General features: G+C 40.5%; 1 protein-coding gene across 1 annotated transcript in view; it reads left to right on the top strand.

The window, feature by feature from the left end:
- SPRED1 (sprouty related EVH1 domain containing 1) overlaps positions 1–19,044 on the top strand; it is a 122,233-nt gene that overhangs the window by 63,944 nt on the left and 39,245 nt on the right. The window contains exon 3 of the mRNA XM_084629929.1: positions 18,833–19,001. Coding sequence (XP_084486055.1) covers positions 18,833–19,001 — 169 coding nt within the window. The remainder of the gene's footprint in view (positions 1–18,832; positions 19,002–19,044) is intronic.

Raw genomic sequence — 19,044 nt, 5'->3', positions numbered from 1 at the left:
TCTTATTCACTCCCCTGTAACAAATAAAGAGCCTTCAGCCCGTTGCTCTCTCATCTAAAGAAGCTCTTAAAAATGTGTAGGAAGATAAGAGCAGTTGTTCCAAATCTTAGATTCTCTGATAAAGATTATGAAATCAATGATCCACTCAAAAGGGAAAATCCATTTTCAAAGTTAATCCAGCCATACTATAGTCATGTGGACAAGTCAGTTAAATTATCTTCAGACTGCAGGAATGACTCTTTTCCTTATCTCAATCAGTACTTCCCTCAACACAAAAAAAATCTCCATTGAAGTGACTGGAGCAGGAAGCATCTCCAGAGAGTTGTTTGCAGACCAGATAATGGAGAGCTTGCTACAAGAATCTTTGAATCCTTTTCTCTGGCTTTGCAAGCAGCCATAGTCGTCTTAGACTCTGCCTGAACAGTCCTTTCTATCCCCTGCTCCCAGTTTCATGAGCTAGAGAGGCTACCATTTGAAACAGCTTCTCCTCCAAAGTCCTGACATCTCAAAACTTGTTCCTCACATAGGAGGTCTGAAACTTTTCTCTTCCTTTGCTGGTAGTATGTCCAGAAGCTGTGCTTTCTAAATTGGGGAGATTCCTCATGCAGTCCCAAGACACATCCTCTCTGACCTTCTCTCTCATTCTGGTTCTAGAGCACAAAGAGGTCTTTCAGTTCCTGTTCAGGAATTTAGGGGGGAGGGATATAAAAAGAAACATTCACCCAGTACTGGTTTTGGGGTTTTTTGTTTTTCGTTTTCTGGTTTTTCATGTTGTAGGATCACAGATATTTAGACCAGATGGTATCATTATGATCATATAATTGAACTTTCTGCATAACACAGGTAATTTCCTGTAATGTACCCAACATCATGTGGTTGGACCAAAGCATGTGTTTTAGAAAACCATCTAATACTGAATTCAGTACACAAAATTATGGAGGATTCACCACGTCCCTTGGAAATCTGTTTTAGTGGTTACTCTGTATTCAAACTGAAAATAAAGTGCAAATTTACTATTTACTCAAACATCAAACTACAACCTTTAGAACTGGTTAAGCCCATTTCAAAAGTAGCAAATGGACAGACTTACCAAGGTGATGTGAGGTGGGGAGTTGGAAATTAAATCAGTTGTATTGTGTTTTTGTTTGTTTTTTGTTTGGACCAAATTTTTTGGTTCCTGCCTTATGTGGATCTATTTGGTATCCGGTTCACTGAGAAGGTAGTGAGGTTTTGCATTTGGCATGAGCACGCTCTGGTCCTGGAGGGCAGACCCCTTATCTAGTTTTCTGGAATCTCATCCACCAAAAGTTGATTAATCTGAATGTATGCGTGTGTGTGTGCACCCCATCACCAATTTCAATACTATATTTTTTTTCTGTATTACTGACGTACACCTGACTACACCTGTACTTAGATGTTACTTAAGTTCTAGGGAAGGTGCCTCTTTAAATGAATACCAGTAGAATGAGGAAGATAACTAGAATGCAGGCAAGAAGTTTGTTTCCAGTGCAGTCTGAGCAAACGATGTGAGAAGTTCCTGTAAAATACAGATACCGATACAGCTTGGAAAAGGAGTTGCTGTGTAGGTAATTATGGGGATAGATGTTTGGTAAGCGAGTAGAAGGGAGCTGTACATTTGTATTGTCCCTGACTTCAAAGGAAAGCTGCGGTAATCAAAAGCTAATTTAGTGACTCAACCAGAAAGATCTGATACCTTAGGTGATTTAGGATAACTGTTAGGATAAAATAAATGACCCCATATCCAGCTAGTAGTTAGGGTAGGTGGGGACATCCTCAGACCATATTTAATCAGAGGAACTGTAGCACACTGTAAGACAGCCTTTTAAGGTATGTCTACACTGCAATGTAAGCCCAAGGTTAATGGGGCTTGAGTCAGCTGACCCTCGTTAGGTGAGCCTGGGCTTGAGCATCTCCGTTGTATTTTAACCCTATGTTAAGACTTTTCTAACCCCTGCTTGAACCTGGTGGTCTGGTGTCCATGTTGCAATGCACAGACCCAAGTCAAAGTAACCATATCCCAGAGTCCCTAGGGCCCCCAGAAATGTGGCCACTCTAGCCCTGGGACTGAGACACGTGACTGCCCTCCCTGCACATTACCAGGAAGCAGCTCACTAAGCAAAAGTCTTGATCAGTTTGCTCTCCATTCCAAAACCAGGAGGCTCTTTGATAGCAAGCTTTCAGATTAGTGATCAGAAGAGAATGAGTTAATGCTCACTTGAACTGCTGCTCTTTGCAAAAGGGCGGAGGTGGAAAACCTATTCTGTTTTCAATAGGTTGGATTTCAGATTGTTGGGATAGAGAGGACTAAGGAAGTATCCCTATAGAATTGTGGGATACTTCCAGCTGACTCCCAGGCCCAAGTCAAGGGGGCTGCGTCAACACTGCAAAGCAACAGGGCTCAGACCTTGGGTAGTGGCTTAAGTTGAGCTTGGACCCTCCAGCCCTGTCGAGTCCTGGGTTAGTGTAATTACAGTGTAGATGTGGGGAGTAGGCTTCAGCCCAGGCTCAAGCACAGGCTTACTTGCAGTGTAGACATACCCTTAGAATCAAGGAACAAACGGATGATGCTAAGAGCTGTTAGATTAACCTCCTTCCTACGTTGCTAAAATTTGTGTAGTTGCTAGTTTGAAGGATCTTATAGTAGATTCTATGTTCAAGCATGTAAGTCTTGGCCCATTCTCTTCTCTTTTCTTCAAATGGACAAGAAGTGTGTTTTGTTTTTAAATCTGAACAGAGTTGAGATTTGGTTGTCTTGTCCCTATCAAGTTATTTGCTAGTGCTCTGACAGGAAACAGAACTGTGTCCTTAAGTCAAGAAAGTTGGACACCACAACTGTTAAACTCAAAGGAATGGAGAAAGCCTCAGTCTTCCTCCACAAAAGAGCCTGTAGAGACCACTGTGACTCAAAGTGGAACAAGTGACATAGGGATTGTGGGATCCTTCACAAAATCCTTTTTTTTTTTCTAATATAGATTAGAATATCCTTATCAACTTCTGATTTTGAGAAATAGTTATATATAACTATAATTATGATGATGGCTGCATAGGATGCAAGATGGTGGTTTTTTCAAAAGCAAATTAGTTTAAATTTTCCAGAAGCATTGTTTTATACACTTCAAAATTTACTTTATATGGTCACTGAATGGCATTAGTGTCTCCAAGAAAGTTTCAGTATGTGTTCTTGCAGCTGAGATCTTCAAACCTGAATCTCTTCAATACGATATTTAGTCTTTAATTTTAAAGTGGGCCTCTTAATTATATTTTCAGTTTGTTTTTAAATAATCTTTGGATACAGCAAATATATATATTTATTTAGTCTGTCTCTACGATTTCTGGGAAAGACTAACTATTTTAGCTTTGCATAGTATGTCCTGTAATGTTTTGGTTATTAAGGCTATAACTCTGCAAAGACTTAAGCATATGAGTAATCCTATAAGATTCAGTGGGATTATTTGTGCTTAAAGTTTTTAAACATTTGTGTAAGTCTTTGCAGGATTGGGGCACAAGTGACTATGGCTTCCTTTCCAATATCATTCCCATCCTACCCATATGAATTCTTGGCCTATGGAAAGTAGAATTTTCAGAAGTTTGTGTTTTTTTACCTTCATGAATATATACAGTCTTCCTAAATTAGTCTTCTTCTGTTTTACTCCCATGAAATTGTTGTCTTATTTTCATTTTTTATCTTCTGATTTAAAGCAGGCTAGAGTGTTTGCCTTGTCTGTAATTTGCTATTAACTTGAAAAGAAGCTCATTTATTGATAGCATAAATATATGATCAGTATGAATTGCGAGTATTTCTAGCAGGCAGCCTGGATTGATTTTTTTTTTTTTAACATTTACATTGTTAGGGTTTATTAGAATTATTTATGAGTGTGGATTGACCAATTAAATTGTAGACAGGAAAGCTTATCTTAAAGTAACCTCACTAAATAGAAAGCATTTAGCAAGCAATTACCGATTATTCTGAACTGAATTCTTAACTTTGAAGATCCTTTTAATTACTCAAGAACTTAAAGATTAGTGATGAACAAACTTTAGCTGGATCCTATGTAGAGCCTTCAGAATTGCATGTGATGGTCAATTTAAGAAACTCAGTGCAATCTCTCTAAATAATATGTTTAAAATGTTGCATGATATTGACAAACAGCATGATAGTAGTTTAGGAAAGAAGTCAAAGTGGTGACAACAAGAATATTGATTTAATTTAGGAGAGGAAAAGGAGGCTTGCAACTGGACAACTTTACCCAGCTTGTATAGATCTCTTTTGGAATGTAAAGTAGTCTCACAAAATACCCTAGACATAATTACACACTTCCTCCTTTATTACAGGGAGTCCTCAGACTTACAACACAATTCGTTCCTCGAAATTGCATTGTAAGTCGAAATGTTGTAAGTCAGAACTGCTTTCCCCATAGGAATCAATGGTATGAAGCAGAGGATTGGTTCCATAACACAGGCTTGATACACTATTTTCACCACAATAACCCAGATTTTTGTACTAAATGAATTATAGATGACTAATGTTGCAACATCAATGTATTTACTGTACACTATATTTTGTAAACAGCATTCAAATAAACATATAAACTCACATATGCTGTTCAGAATGCTGGCAACATAGGCTCAGAAAGGCAGGGAGAACAGCACAAATGCTGAGCCTCAGCCAATCACTGTTCAAGCTTTCTGATTGGCGAGCCCGGGGCCAGGAGCCAATCAAAAACAAGTGGCAATGCAACCTGGCAGCTACCCTGCTGCCTCAAAGCCAATCAGAAGCGATCCCTGCCAGCTCCATACTACTATAATGCAACCAGGGGGTGATTTCAAGCAAACTATATGCAAATCAAGCGTTGTAGGGACGAAACGGGCAGTCAATTGAAATGCGTTGTAAGTGGCATCCCACGTAAGTCTGAGGACTGCTTGTTAATCACTTACCTAGATCTGTCTCCATCCAGTCTACTTGGAACAATTACACTCCACTTTAACATGGTCAGGTCTGCTTCTCTGTTAGCCTGTGTAAAGAGAGACATATTTGTCATTAAATATATATTAGCATAAAGCTTCAAGGTTTTCGAATTCTGTAAATCTTATTTGTTAAATGAGAATGCGTGACAACTAATTTGGCTTTTTGTTTAATTATGGTGATTTTCTGTTATGGCTTGCACATTTCTCCAGTTCTTCCTTGTAGTGGAATCCAGTATAAAAGTAAAAAGAGGAGGCTGGCTTAATTTGGTTCACCCATCAGAAGTGACAGATGGAATAGGTGACATGTTTTCTGGAAAAAAAGGATTTTTGATTAATTTGAGAGATGCAGGGATGCATTTGTATAAAGAAGGCGCACTATACCTCAGTATATAAATCCAGCACTTTAGGAGACTCCATCCTGTTTTTCAGTCTCTTCTAACTAGAAGTTGGAAAGATATTAACGGGCGTACTTGTTCCAGAATGCTAATTAAATTCAAAAGCTGCTAAACCGTAAGTTTGCATGCTAAAATACATAGAACTATTTCTTTTTCTTTGAATAGTGTCCCAATGGGTGCTCCACGCTAGGTGTATGTGCGCCCCTGCGCCTCTAATCTGAGATTTTTGCTAGCAGTGTCTGAGCCCGCACATGTGCTCTCCCTCCCTTGTGGTCTGCCATGAGGCTATCTAGCACTCAACCCCTTTGGCCTCAGAGCGAGCAGTTGTCCCTTCCTTATCTGCGTCATTAGCATAAGTAAGTAGTTTTTGTTTTTTGTTTTCCTTAATAGTTAGTGTCAAGGTTCCTCCCCCACTCTGAACTCTAGGGTACAGATGTGGGGACCTGCATGAAAACCTCCTAAGCTTACTTTTACCAGCTTAGGTTAAAATTTCCCCAAGGTACAAATTAATTTTATCCTTTGTCCTTGGAATATCCACTGCCACCACCAAACTCTAACTGAGTTTACTGGGAAACGTAGTTTGGACACGTCTTTTCCCCCCAAAATATTCCCAACCCTTGCACCCCACTTCCTGGGAAAGGTTTGGTAAAAAATCCTCACCAATTTGCATAGGTGACCACAGACCCAAACCCTTGGATCTGAGAACAATGAAAAAGCATTCAGTTTTCTTACAAGAAGACTTTTAATAGAAATAGAAGTAAATAGAAATGAAGAAATCCCCCCTGTAAAATCAGGATGGTAGATATCTTACAGGGTAATTAGATTCAAAAACATAGAGAACCTTAGATTCAAAAACATAGAGAACCATAGAGAACCTAGGCAAAACCTTAAGTTACAAAAAAGACACACAGACAGAAATAGTCATTCTATTCAGCACAATTCTTTTCTCAGCCATTTAAAGAAATCATAATCTAACGCATACCTAGCTAGATTACTTACTAAAAGGTCTAAGACTCCATTCCTGTTCTATCCCCGGTAAAGCAGCATACCAACAGACACATACCAAAAAACACTTTTTTTCTCTCCCTCCTCCCAGCTTTTGAAAGTATCTAGTCTCCTTATTGGCCATTTTGGTCAGGTGCCAGTGAGGTTACCTTTAGCTTCTTAACCCTTTACAGGTGAGAGGAGTTTTCCTCTGGCCAGGAGGGATTTTAAAGGGGTTTACCCTTCCCTTTACATTTATGACAGTTAGTTAGTGTTTCCTTTTTGTATATTTACTCCTTTGGGATTAAAGGAAAAATGAAGAAGACAGGGCAGGAAACTAAAGTTCTTTTTCTTTCTGAGAGTATGCCCACCCCTACCCCCAGGTGTTTAGTAGCCTCTTAAGTTTTTTCGGCTTAAAAAAAGGGTGGGGGGAGAAGAGGCGTAAAGAAGACCTTTTTCTGCATTCCCCACTGCTAGAGGATGATAGCCCCCTGCCCAGGGGCATGTCCGGCTCTCCCTGCGCCAGAGGCACCTGTCCTGCAAGGAGTCAATTCCTGTAATGGCCAGACGCTCACACAGTGTCTGGTGCCTGGGAGAGTTTCACAGAAGTGCTTCACCTGCCACAACTAAAACAGCAGTCTTGCAGGAACTGTGGAGCAGAAGTTAAAACTGCTCCTTATGGCGAAGGTACTTCAACCTCCAGGAGACTCTGGTGGTGACCCCAGATCATCCCCGGAGTCTTTAACTTGAAAGGGGATAGAGTCATGGAAAAAAAACAGCAGACTCTCCCTGTGAAGGCTCATAAAAAGGGCTCCGAGTCATTGGCTAGACAGCGGGGTTCCCCAGTACGGCCACCACAGTACCAACAGCACCAGAAACGCATTGGCTCTGAGTAGTTGGCTAGCCGGAGCGGCTCCCCAGGGCGGTCACCTCGGTACCGACAGCAACAATAACTCTGAAGCACGGTACCCAGAAAGGAGCCTCTGCTATGAAGTCTGCTCTGTGGCACCAGCTACACCGCCTGGAGAAGCCAGGGGCTCAGGCAGTCAGGCTCTGAGGCAATGGTACCACCCCCTAAGGAGACAGACAATTACTGTACCGTCTCAAAAAGAACGGCACAGAGGAAAACCTTTTGGTATCAGGTGCGACAAAACTCCCATGTAGGGAGTGCTCTGCACCTTCCCAACCATTGGTATTGACAACATACCACAGACATTCCTCTCCGGTACCAAGTGAGCCCGCGGTACCAAATGAGCCCTGGTACCCTGGAGACCTGTGGCCCCAGTACCCAGGGAAAGACAATTACCATACCATTGCTAAAAGAGTGGCATCGACAAAACTTTCTGTACCAGCTGCAACAAAACTCATCCAAGGAGTGCTCTGCCCCTTCTCAACCACCAATACCAAAAAAGTACCGTAGACACTGCTCCGTGGTACCAAGTGAGCCCATCGTACCACATGAGCTCTGGTACCCTGGAGACGTGATGGCTGGGGAAGAACTGCAATCCCCATTACTTGGTACCAGGACCCCAGTACCGAGCACATTCTGGCACCCAGAATCATTCTTGTCATCAGGCTGTGTACCCGTCAAAACCCCAGTCAGTGCTACCCTTACCCAGTGACAAGTCTGACAGTGGCCAAGAGGAAGTCATTTCCCTGATCTCTCATCGTGGCCCCCATTCCAACTCTCCTTCCCTATTCCCCTTCAGGGACCCTTCTCATGAGAATCTACTTCATCAAGAAATATATCATTTGTTGTGCCTAGGAGCCATTGAACCAGTCTCGGTGCAACTCAGTAGCAAGGGGTTTTACTCTCATTATTTCCTGATTTCCCAAAGGCGAACGGAGGTTGGAGGCCCATTCTAGATCTAAGGGCATTAAACAAATACGGGACGCGTGGACGTTCAAGATGGTCACACTAGCAGCCATTATTCCAGCTCTAGAGCAGGAAGAGTGATTTCCAGCCCTCCACCTACAAGATGTCTACTTCCATATCACAGTACAACCATCGTACAGGAGATTTCCTACAGTTTACCTTTGGGGCAGGACCACTAACAGTACAGACTGCTCTGCCCAAGGTATTCTCCAAGATTATCTTCATTGTAGCGGCACACAAACTCCAGTTGCTGTACTGGGGTTAATCAGCACCAATCTTGATGCAGTACAAGCAAGAGTATTCCTCCCGCTACACACTCCCCACCTTGGGGCAGATTCCTCCTTAATAGGCTGGGGAGCTCACCTGCACATCTACAAGGTTCAGGGCAAATGGCCTTCCACAGAAGTGACCTTCCATATCACTCTGCAAGGAAGCACTCGAACTTTGGAACTGGTGCATCCATCACAACATGCTCTTCTCAGCTATCTACCAGGGATACAGAACGTGACAGCTGACAGTCTGTCGGAATTTGTGTCACGACCATGAGTGGGTACTGAACTCGGAAGTGCTTCAAGATATAGTTCTCAGGGCTTTTTCTAGATCTCCCTATGAGTCCATGGCAACTTGTTGTCTCTCACACCTGTCCATGAAGACGTATTTCTAATTGCCATCACTTCAGCTAGGCACATAGGAGAAATAGTGGCCCTGATGGCTCACCCATCATTCATGGCCTTCTTTAAAGACAAAGTAACTCTAAGGCCATATCCCAAATTTTTCCCTACTTTCTCTGCACTTTCCATATGAATCAACAGCTCTATCTCCCTGTTTTTTTCCCCAGAAGCACATTGTGACAACAGGAAGATGATTCTGCATATGCTAGATGTTAGAAGGACACTAGCATTCTACTTGGACAGGACTAAGGACTTCAGGAAATCCCTCAAATTCTTCCTTTCATCCACAGAAAGATCTAAAAGCTCTGTGATATTGGCTCAAAGACTATCCAAATGGGTCTCTGGTTGCATTAATCAGTGTTATCCAGGGCTCAACCTGCTTCCATCCAGAGTTCATACGCACTCCATGAGGTCAATTTCTACCTCAGTTACGTACCTTAAAGATAGAGATATCTCAGTAGTCTGTAGAACAATGACTTGGGCGTCTGCCCATACTTCTGTAGAACATTACGTGATCACTGAAGATTTGGCTCCCGATGCTGTCTTCGACTCCACAGTACTCTCTGTAGTAACAGACTCCATTCCGAAGTCCCAGCCTCCAGTGGTGGGTGCTGCTCAGGAGTCACCTACAGTGGAGCACTCATAGGGACACTACTTGAAGAAGAGGAAGTCCCTCACCTTGTGCAGTACTGATGGTTCTTCAAGATGTGTGTCCCTATGGGTGCTCCACAACCTGCCCTCCTCCCCTCTACTTCGGAGTTCTCTATAGGGCTCTGGGGTGGAGAAGGAAGTGAAGGAGGTTCGTCAACACAGTGCTAGATAGCCTTGATGCAGACTACTAGGGAGGGAAAGCACATGCACGGGCTCAACGGACACTACTAGCAAAAATCTCCAATTAGAGGTGCAGGGGCGCACATATACCTAAAGTGGAGCACACCTAGGGGGACACATCTCGAAGAACCGTCATTACTGCACAAGGTGACTAACTTCCTCTCATTACAGTTTGTTTAATTATGCTAAAATAAAATTTTTTTTTAAGCAGGACACTGGGTTGTGTCTCCAAAGTTTGATTTATCTTGTTTACTGTTACTAGATAGAAAATAAATTACATGATTTGTTATCTTTTCATACTAAATGTTCTTCAGAAAATAAATGCTACTATTTGTTCTAATAACAAGGAGCAAATACACAACTGTGGGAAAACAGTATTACTAATAGGAAGTGGTTTTTCTTTTACAGGGTTTATTGTAAATGGCTAGTAAACATATCTGTGGACAGTAGTATGAGACAGAACTTTGAGTGGGTCTTCAGCGTTCTGCTACAGGGTGGAGTAATTTAGATGAGTTTGAGGATTTTGTGAATCTAATTTGGAAATTTGTTCTATTGCATCTTGAGAATAAAGTGTATAATAAAACTTTTTTAAAACCACCATTTATAATTTTTAAAAATGCAACTATAGCTGGGATATCTTACTTGACTGCTACAAAATCGCTATAGACAAAAAACAAAATATTGAAAAATAAGGCCCTAATCTTCCAAATGCTAAGGCGGGCAGATAATGTTTGTTACTTGAATAGATCAGTTGACTTCAGTGAGACTAAGCACGTGCTTATAGTTAAGCATGTGCATAAGTGTTTTCAGCATCATAAGCTATAATTGTATTTTTATTAAAAGCTCTTCAAATCAAAATTGACTTGGTGTTAACAGTGAAAAGTTATTTAGTCTTCCAATACATTAACAGTTAGTCTGAAGTTTTTCTTTCATAGCCCAAAATTTTCAAAAATAGAAGGCTAATGTTAGGCTTCTATCCCAGTTAGACACCTAAAGGTAGGATTTTCATGTGCTTTTAAGAGCACAAGTCCTATTGACTATATACTGCAAATCCTGAAGGAGTATGGCTTGGTTAAAGTATTTCAGCATGATCGCTAGAAGTTCAAGGTATTGGCATATGGTGTCAGTTGAAAACAAAGCACAAGTCACTTGCTAATCTGTTTTGTCTTTTCCGTTAATGTTATCATAATAAAGATTTTAATGAGGCCATGGACTTGTCTTTCTCAGCAAACCTGGGCATTTTATTTAAATGTGAAGAGAAAAAAATTCTAAAAATCTGCTACCAATTAAATGAAATAAACAAATAAAAAAATGTTCCCATTTAAGAGAATAAAATGGGAAGAAAGTGAAGAACTAGAAACATACACATAGAAATCATGGATATTTATCTATCTTGACTGGCAGGAAGGGAAGTAGCCCAACCCCTGAAGACCCAGCCAATTTTTATTCTGCTTCCGTAGCTCTCAGAAGGCAGATTTGGTGCACCAGCTGCAGAGCCAAATCAGCTGAAGCAACAAAACTAATTTTTAAACAAATGGTAGCTGTGCTTCTAGAGGAGCCCTTCTCAGGAACAAGGGTGCCGCCCCCTCTTCTCTCTCCATAAATTCAGTCCCTAGTATACTCTGCTCACTGTCACGTGGCAGATAAACTCATAAGAGCAAGTCATAAGTCTATGGTAGCTTCTCTTCACCCCTCAGGGTCTGGATGGACTCAGAGATTTGTGTCTTGTGTGGTCAGGAACTTGGTCCCTCCCCAGGTTTCCCCCTGGGGTTTGTCTCAGTCCCCTCCCCATTGCAAAATAAAGCACACACTGCCTTAGACAAGATATTGCCTTCAGTAAGCCCTTCTGCCCCTTGAGTGGTTGTGGCTAATTTGCCTTTGAAGAACCAGAGCAAGTCCTGCTCTAAGATGCCTGAATTGATGTTCCCAGCATCACTACCAAACAGAGTAGATTTCTGACTTCCAAAATGTCTGTAGATGAAGCACTACTCTGAGCACCCAGAGTAGGAGTCAGTACTATATGATGGGGGGATCAGATGGCCTAAACCTCCCACTTTGGGTGCAGTCTGTGTCTCTTGCTTTAAGCCCCTCCACAGTCTGCCTAAACTCTTTGGCTATATTTTTTCTTGGGTGGAACAGTAGAATCTTCCTTCTTGAGCTCTTCCCTCCCGCCCCGCCCCCGTGGGGCTTTTCTCATCAATACAAATCTGCAGGCAAGAAGGCAGCCCTTTCTTAATCCTGTCTGGAGGGCTACTCTAAAGGGGAAGCAAAACAGAGTGGTGCCATACGGGGAATGTTTGTCTCCAGAGGATCAGAGAAGGCTGCGCCCAAAATGCAGAGTCATGAGGCGGTGCCTTCCCTTAGGGGTTTAATTTTTTGTTCTATCTAGAAAATCTTCAAACCTCTCCTTCTTGTGAACCCAGAGAGAAGGAGGCTTGCTTCAGGAGTTGTTGTTTTCTTCTACAAAGACATCTCTTTCCTCCTACAACACAATCCATGTGAGAAGCAAATGGAAACACTTTCCTTCTCTCTGGGCTTTCTTCTAGAGCAACTTTTTTGCATTTTCTGCAGAGTTGAAGGAGATTGAAACAAAGTATGGATTCCAAAAGGGGTCTTCCCATTTCATGTGCCCCAAGTAGGATGAGCAGATAGCAAGTGTGAAAAATCAGGACAGGAGGTGGGGGGTAGTAGGTGCCTAAATAAGAAAAAGCCCCAAAAATCAGGACAGTCCCTATAAAATTGGGACATCTGGTCACCCTAGCCCCAAGAAGAGGATTTAGCACCCTGTCATCATCCTTCTTATAATCTCAATCTGCAGAAGGCCTTAGTCCCCTAAACAGAAGGACAGAGACTGGCACAGGATTTCTCTTTCCCCTACCCTCCCTTGGAGACTCGCATAGGTGGCTTCAGTCTTCAAACCATGAGCCTTTCCTTACATGGGGTTGTATAAATGCACTATAGACAATCGCACCCCACCCAAAGAAGTCCCCATGAATTGGGAGCATCTTGAAATCAGTTGGGCTACTCAAGGACTAAGGTGCTCAGCATGAATAAGGGTGTCTGACTTTCTAGTCCTTAGAAATTAACTGGTTGTAGCAAGGTCTAATGCACATTTTAAACAAGACTGTAGTTACATGATCCTACCAAGTAGGCCCTGCCGATTGTGGCAGTTACTGGTGTAACACAACAGAAGATGTCCTGGCATTGGTGTTAGCCACATTTGGCCAAGGTGACATCTCTCCTGCAAACCTAAGTATTTTTCTGCTGCATATAATTGTAGCCCATGATTGTAGGTAGATTGCTGTAATAGCATAGTGGGTCACTGTTTGTTCTCTTGCATGTGCCTACTATTTCCCCAAAAAGTAAAACCTCTCTGCTTTTCTTTTTCTTTCCCACATTTTAGTGATTTTTTGAAAATAGATAGAGGGCTTCATTTATACTATTGATTTCAGTGGGACTATTCACACAAGTAAAATTACATGCATACGTGTTTGCAGGGTTGAGCCCTTTGTGATCTATTATGGGACAGTATCTACTTACATATAAAGATATAATTTGTTAGCACAGCTGGAAGCCAATTAGAGTTTATAACTTGCTTAATTAGCTTCCTAATAGATAGAAGTTTTCAGTTAATCATATCAAAAAGGAGGTGTACACCAAATGTCTTTTTATACTCACTGAAAATTTTTTCTGTGCAGTAATACAGATATCTTGAGAGTTAATCTTGTGTAAAATAAATTAAACTGTTTGAAAGCGTGAATTTTTCAGTCTAGACTTGCTTACTCTGATCAAAACTTGCTTCAAACACCTTTGCCAATTTTAAGCAAAGTTTTGAGAATGGCAATTAAAGACACACACAATTAATGTTGCTTTTTATAATGATAGAAAGGAAAACCACATCACTTTGTTACTGTACTTAAGAATTTATTAATCTCTGCTAATATTCTGCTTCTAGGGTCTAAACTATTACTTTGAGACTGCATATGCTCCTGATATAAAATTGTTCTGACTTGCACTACACAGAAGTAATATTCTGTTTGTACTTTTTAAAAAGTATAATAGCTTTATTTCTGTAGCCTTTTAGTGTTTTGTCCATTGTGTGTTCTCATGAAGTCTATAGGTTCTCTGCTGTAACTGTTATGAGATTATGGCATTCAAACCAATGAAATGTTAATTAGGTTGAAAATCTAAACTAGGTGGGATGCATGATAATTTAGCAAGCAATATTTTCTGTTCACAGCACACATGTACACGTGCATGCTGTCTCTTGAATATATATGCACACATTCTACTAGGGAAAAATAATAAGTATTATGTGATGCAGAATTAGAGGCTGGTAACAATAGGTGATGGTAGTAAAATGACATTTTTCTGGCCAGAATCATGGAAACAATTATGTACATCTTATCTGAAAGTATAAATATTTAGCTTCTGGAATGGTAGAGTAATAAATCATCCTTTTTAAAAACAAAAAAATTACTCAGAAAATTCAAATCAATAATTGTATCTTTTAAAAAAAGTATTATACCAAATAGATGCAAAATTATATGTATGATATGACAAATGCAACCTAACTTCTGTGAGCAAGGTCCTTGGATTATGGTGTATGAAACTGAGAATTCTGCATCAGCTTCAACTGAGTATTCTATACTGAATAATCAGAACAGTAGCCCCTGTTAAACCCAGTTTTTGGACTATGCCCACATCTTCATATTTTAGTATACCACAGATATTTGTTTTTTGTTTTTTTTTTAAAATGACATGCATAACACAGGGTTAGGAGCAGGAGGTAGGGAAGCTGGAATCATAGCCACTTTAGAGGTGCAAACAATAGCATGACATCTGTAAGTGTGACCCAGGGATTTCTTGATGGAGTCATGGAGCTGACCCACTGCAGACACAGTCCTTACACTATGGATGGGTGATAGTGAGCTGCCTCATAACCCTGAGTGCCCCTGGAAAGCATCAGAACAGGCAATTCAGGATTGTAGGAAAAGCAGAGTAGAGAAATAGGTATTGATATTTAGATTGTCTTATTTAGGTTTGAGTTAATCATTTACTATGAGCAGGCCAGTTCACACCTCCACACTACATGTTTCAGGATATCTGCAGGCTTGGGAAGATAAAATTGCATTGACGTAACCCGGGAAACATGAACCAAGTTTATCATCAGAAACATGGGTAGTACCTATTTTAAGGAAAACTTTTAGATTCTACGGCAGGGATCTCAAACTCAAATCACCACGAGGGCCACATGAGGACGTCTACATTGGCCCAAGGGCTGCATCGCTGGCACCTTTTCATATAAAGGTACAAAAGCCCCCACACACACACTCCACCCCTTCCCCGCTCCATTCCAACCCCTTTGCCAAAGTCCAAACCCCAACTCCATTCCCTCCCTGCCCCTATTCCAACCCCTTCCCCAAATCCCTGCCCCTGCCCCACCTCTTCTCCACCTCCTCCCCTCGGCGCACGGCTCCCTGTTCCTCCACGTTCCCTCCTGGAAAGTGCTAAGCTTGGCAGCGGGAAGTGCCTGGAGGTAGGCAGAGGAGCAGGGATGCTGGAGGGGAGCGTGGCGGCCCGAAGGAAATAACTCCGCAGGCCACGTGTTTGAGACCCCTGTTCTACAGAATGATTTAGCAGCATTGTTTGGATCAGGGAAAATTCTTCAACCACAGAATATGCAGGGACCTAAATAGATATCCTGTTGGATGTGGCACAATATTGTACGTCTCTCCAGGAGGGCTGTTGTATTAAGAAAGATGAGAGGTTAATAAGCACTTTAAGAGTGGAAGAATCCAAGATATTTGTAAGGAAGTATAAGGAAGCTTGGTTCTTGCATGCTATTTCTCTGGATTCCAAGCATTACTGTAAGAGCCTTTCTCTGCGATTCCCTTCTCTAGGATGAAATCTTTTATTCTTCCTATTTTGGGAAATTATATCATAGCATTATATTGAGTTGGGGGCTTTTTAAAGAAAATTTCAAATTTTGGATGACCGTCTTAAGTACTGTTTTAGATGTGGGACCAGATTGTACCTTCCTGATTTATTCCAGCCATGAAATCTGCCAGAGATCAAGGTTATCTACCTGCACCATCTGCATGTATTGCCATTGGCCTTTGTACCATCCAACAAGAGGGATGAGGGAATTTGCAGAGTGTCGGCAAAACTGGTATAATTTAATGCTGAAAGACAACTCAAACTCTGGATGGGCAAGACCAGACACTATAGAAATGGAATAATGTTGCTTCATTCGATCCAGAAATCTGCTGGTGTTTCAGGGACACATGCTGAAAAAAGTAGATACTCCATGGGTCCATATGAACATAATTCCTAACAAGTTTGCATAACTCTTTTCATCTGAAGATCTCTAAGCGCTTTATGGAAGTGAAACTCCTGAAAATCCCCAACTACTTGCCTTTAGCACAGAGGGTCATCTGTGGGCTTAAGAAAATGGGGGAGGCTTTCTTGACATTCTGCTTCTTCTGGCCATGCTACAGAGGGGAAAACAGGGCCTTTGGGTTTACGTAGGGTATCAGGAGTAATTTGGATATCTGGCTATGGGCTTGCAACTTAGACTTTATCCTAGTATCTAAACTGGGTTGGGGATCTATATGTATTTCACATAGAGAAATATATTGAGCACTATAGAAAACAGATATTCCATAAAACAGTTTAGCAAAAGAAAAAAAATCGCCAAACCCCCTTTCTTTTGATCAGGTGACAGTCTGGATTTGTGAATAGCATTATAATTTATAGGCAGCCTGGAGGTTGACTCTGCTAATGTCTCTTGTGTAAGCATTCTTGCCATCCAGAAATGCTAGTTTTCGGTGCAAGGTGGTTAATGCAACTGTAAAGGACATTTGTCTCAAAATAGACTTCCGTCACATGTTAGCATCAAAATTAAAGCACTGATTTTTCTCCCCTCCTTCATTTAAATTTATCTCATGGTGTTTAGATTAACACAGCTGGGAGCAGATGTCCAGTCAGGTACTGCAGGAATCAGTGTTCCTGTACTTCACATCTTTCGTTGTGGATGAGAGTATAAACAACATAATTTTGGTTCCAGATTAGGGGGCATTTTGAACAGCATAAGACACACAAATAATACAGATGGACCTGGTGATATATTATTAAAATGAAGAAGAAATATTAATACTGGGGGAAGAAGAGGAACCATCCAAAATGAAGACATTGAGCTGGAGGAAAAAACTTACAAAGCACTAGTACCAAAAGTGACACAGGGTGATAGTGGGCTGCAAATTAAAAATAGACAACGGCTGGTTTGGGGGTTTTTTGATGCACATGTAAAGGCAGGTATACAGAGGCCATAATTTCTCTCTTCATAGACAGTTATACCTAGAATAGAGTACCTCAATATCAACCATTTGTAGGGAGTTGACAGAAGAGCAACAAAAATAATTTTGAATCTGAAGAGATTCATATGTGAGGAAAGAGTAAAAGATCTAAATTAAAATTAATATTGCATAGAGAGGAGTAGCAATAGAAGGCAATTGAATTCTGAAAAGTGGGATGAATAAAGAATACAAAAGCCAAATAGGAAAATAAATAGTCCGAAATTCACCTTAACTGTGTAACGGTTTCCCAAGAGAAGCAAAGGAAGTTCCATCACATCACATACTTCAAAATGGACTAGACAAAGCATTTAAAAAAGACTGAGGAACAATCCTGTATTGGGAGGAGAAGGAAGGCTAAAATAGGTAGTCTAATAATTAATGTCTATTTCAGAGCTGTTTTAAATATAGGACTTTGTCATCAGAAAAATGCCAGAGATTGGCATAAGAACCTAATATAGTGCAATCCAATGGCAAAGATGCTTTTGTGATGAGGGAATCTTGGGGGGTGGAAGGAAACATAATTTTGATTTCAAGAGGTATTTATAATTAGTGGGTAAAAATGATCTGCAGAAAACATTGATTGAATCTTATCTTTAACCAAGTACTGTGTTCAAAATAATCCTTATTTCCCATTTACTATAAGAGATTTTATATTTCCTATCTGTGTTGTATGTGTGTAACAAAATGTAGTACAAAACAAATGCTGAAGTTAGCATTCTGAAAAGACTATATGGCAGCCGGTTAAAGGAAAAAAATAGCATGTAACAACTTATCATGAAGTGCTTTAAATTTAAACAGCTCTGCAAAAACATGAAATAAGAAGGCCCCTGTTACAGGCTGTTCACTATTGACGTTTTTAAGCAACAAATGTAATATAACTGAACTTTACTGTGTGATAACTTTAAAACAGAAAAATGGCAGAGTGATAGGAAGATTGTTTTGTTTCATAACTGGACAAACTGCCTGCATATGCCTGGAGTATGTTTGTGGTCAGATGTTTGTTTATATTCTTTCTCTTAATATTAACACTGTTTTTATTCCAAATGTAGTACAACACAAATCATAGATATTTTTTAAATGATATTTCTGGCTGTTTTAGCAAATAGAGTGCAAAACTACAGCTGTCTGTATCCTGCTTGTTTTCAGCTTTTAAATTTTCTTTAATGTTTTAAGTAGGTTTGGCTTACTTACAGATATTCATTCCTGCTACTATATTAATTTCTACGCTCAGTGACTTCTCCTGTAGAAGGTGGAGATAAATGGCTTTGACACAGTATTCAAGGTAGGCCTAGCCTACACTCAGAAGTTTTGTAATAGAGCTATGCCAGCACAATCCTCCTTGTGTAGATGCAGCTTATACAGGCAAAAAAAGTGTTTTTGCCAGTATAGCTTATACTGGTTTGGCAAGCAAAATAAAGCTATACTGGCAAAAGCATTTTCATGCTGGAAAATGATGCCAACGCTAGGGCTCTTGCTTGTATAGAAATGTCACTAAAGAAAAATCTCACTCCTCAGTGACACTGCTATATTGGCAGAAGTTTCTAATGTAGACCTGGCCTTAGTTGAAACTGCTTGTTTGTACTGGGAAGAAATTAAACAAGGACTTGTTAACTGTATTTAAGAAGTCATTTTTCAAGTACAGTTTCAAAGATGTATATTGAATATTCTTTCTTTGTGAAATTTGTGATATTTTCAGAGAATTACAATTTTTTTCCTCTTCATTTCTGGAAGGTGGTTTTGGAATGTGCATTAAAGAAGGACCTCATTTACAACAAAGTTACCCCAACTTTTCACCACTGGAAGATTGATGACAAGAAGTTTGGCCTTACATTTCAGAGTCCTGCTGATGCACGAGCATTTGACAGAGGCATCCGTAGAGCTGTAGAAGATCTCTCTCAAGGTGTGTGTCTTGGTTTGGGGTTTTTTTGTTTTGTTTTTTAAAC

The sequence above is a fragment of the Lepidochelys olivacea genome (assembly GCF_965140295.1).
Source record: "Lepidochelys olivacea isolate rLepOli2 genome assembly, chromosome: 6".
Lineage (NCBI taxonomy): Eukaryota > Metazoa > Chordata > Testudines > Cheloniidae > Lepidochelys > Lepidochelys olivacea.
Note: the sequence above shows the minus strand (reverse complement) of the source record. Positions and strands in the feature narration are given on the sequence as shown.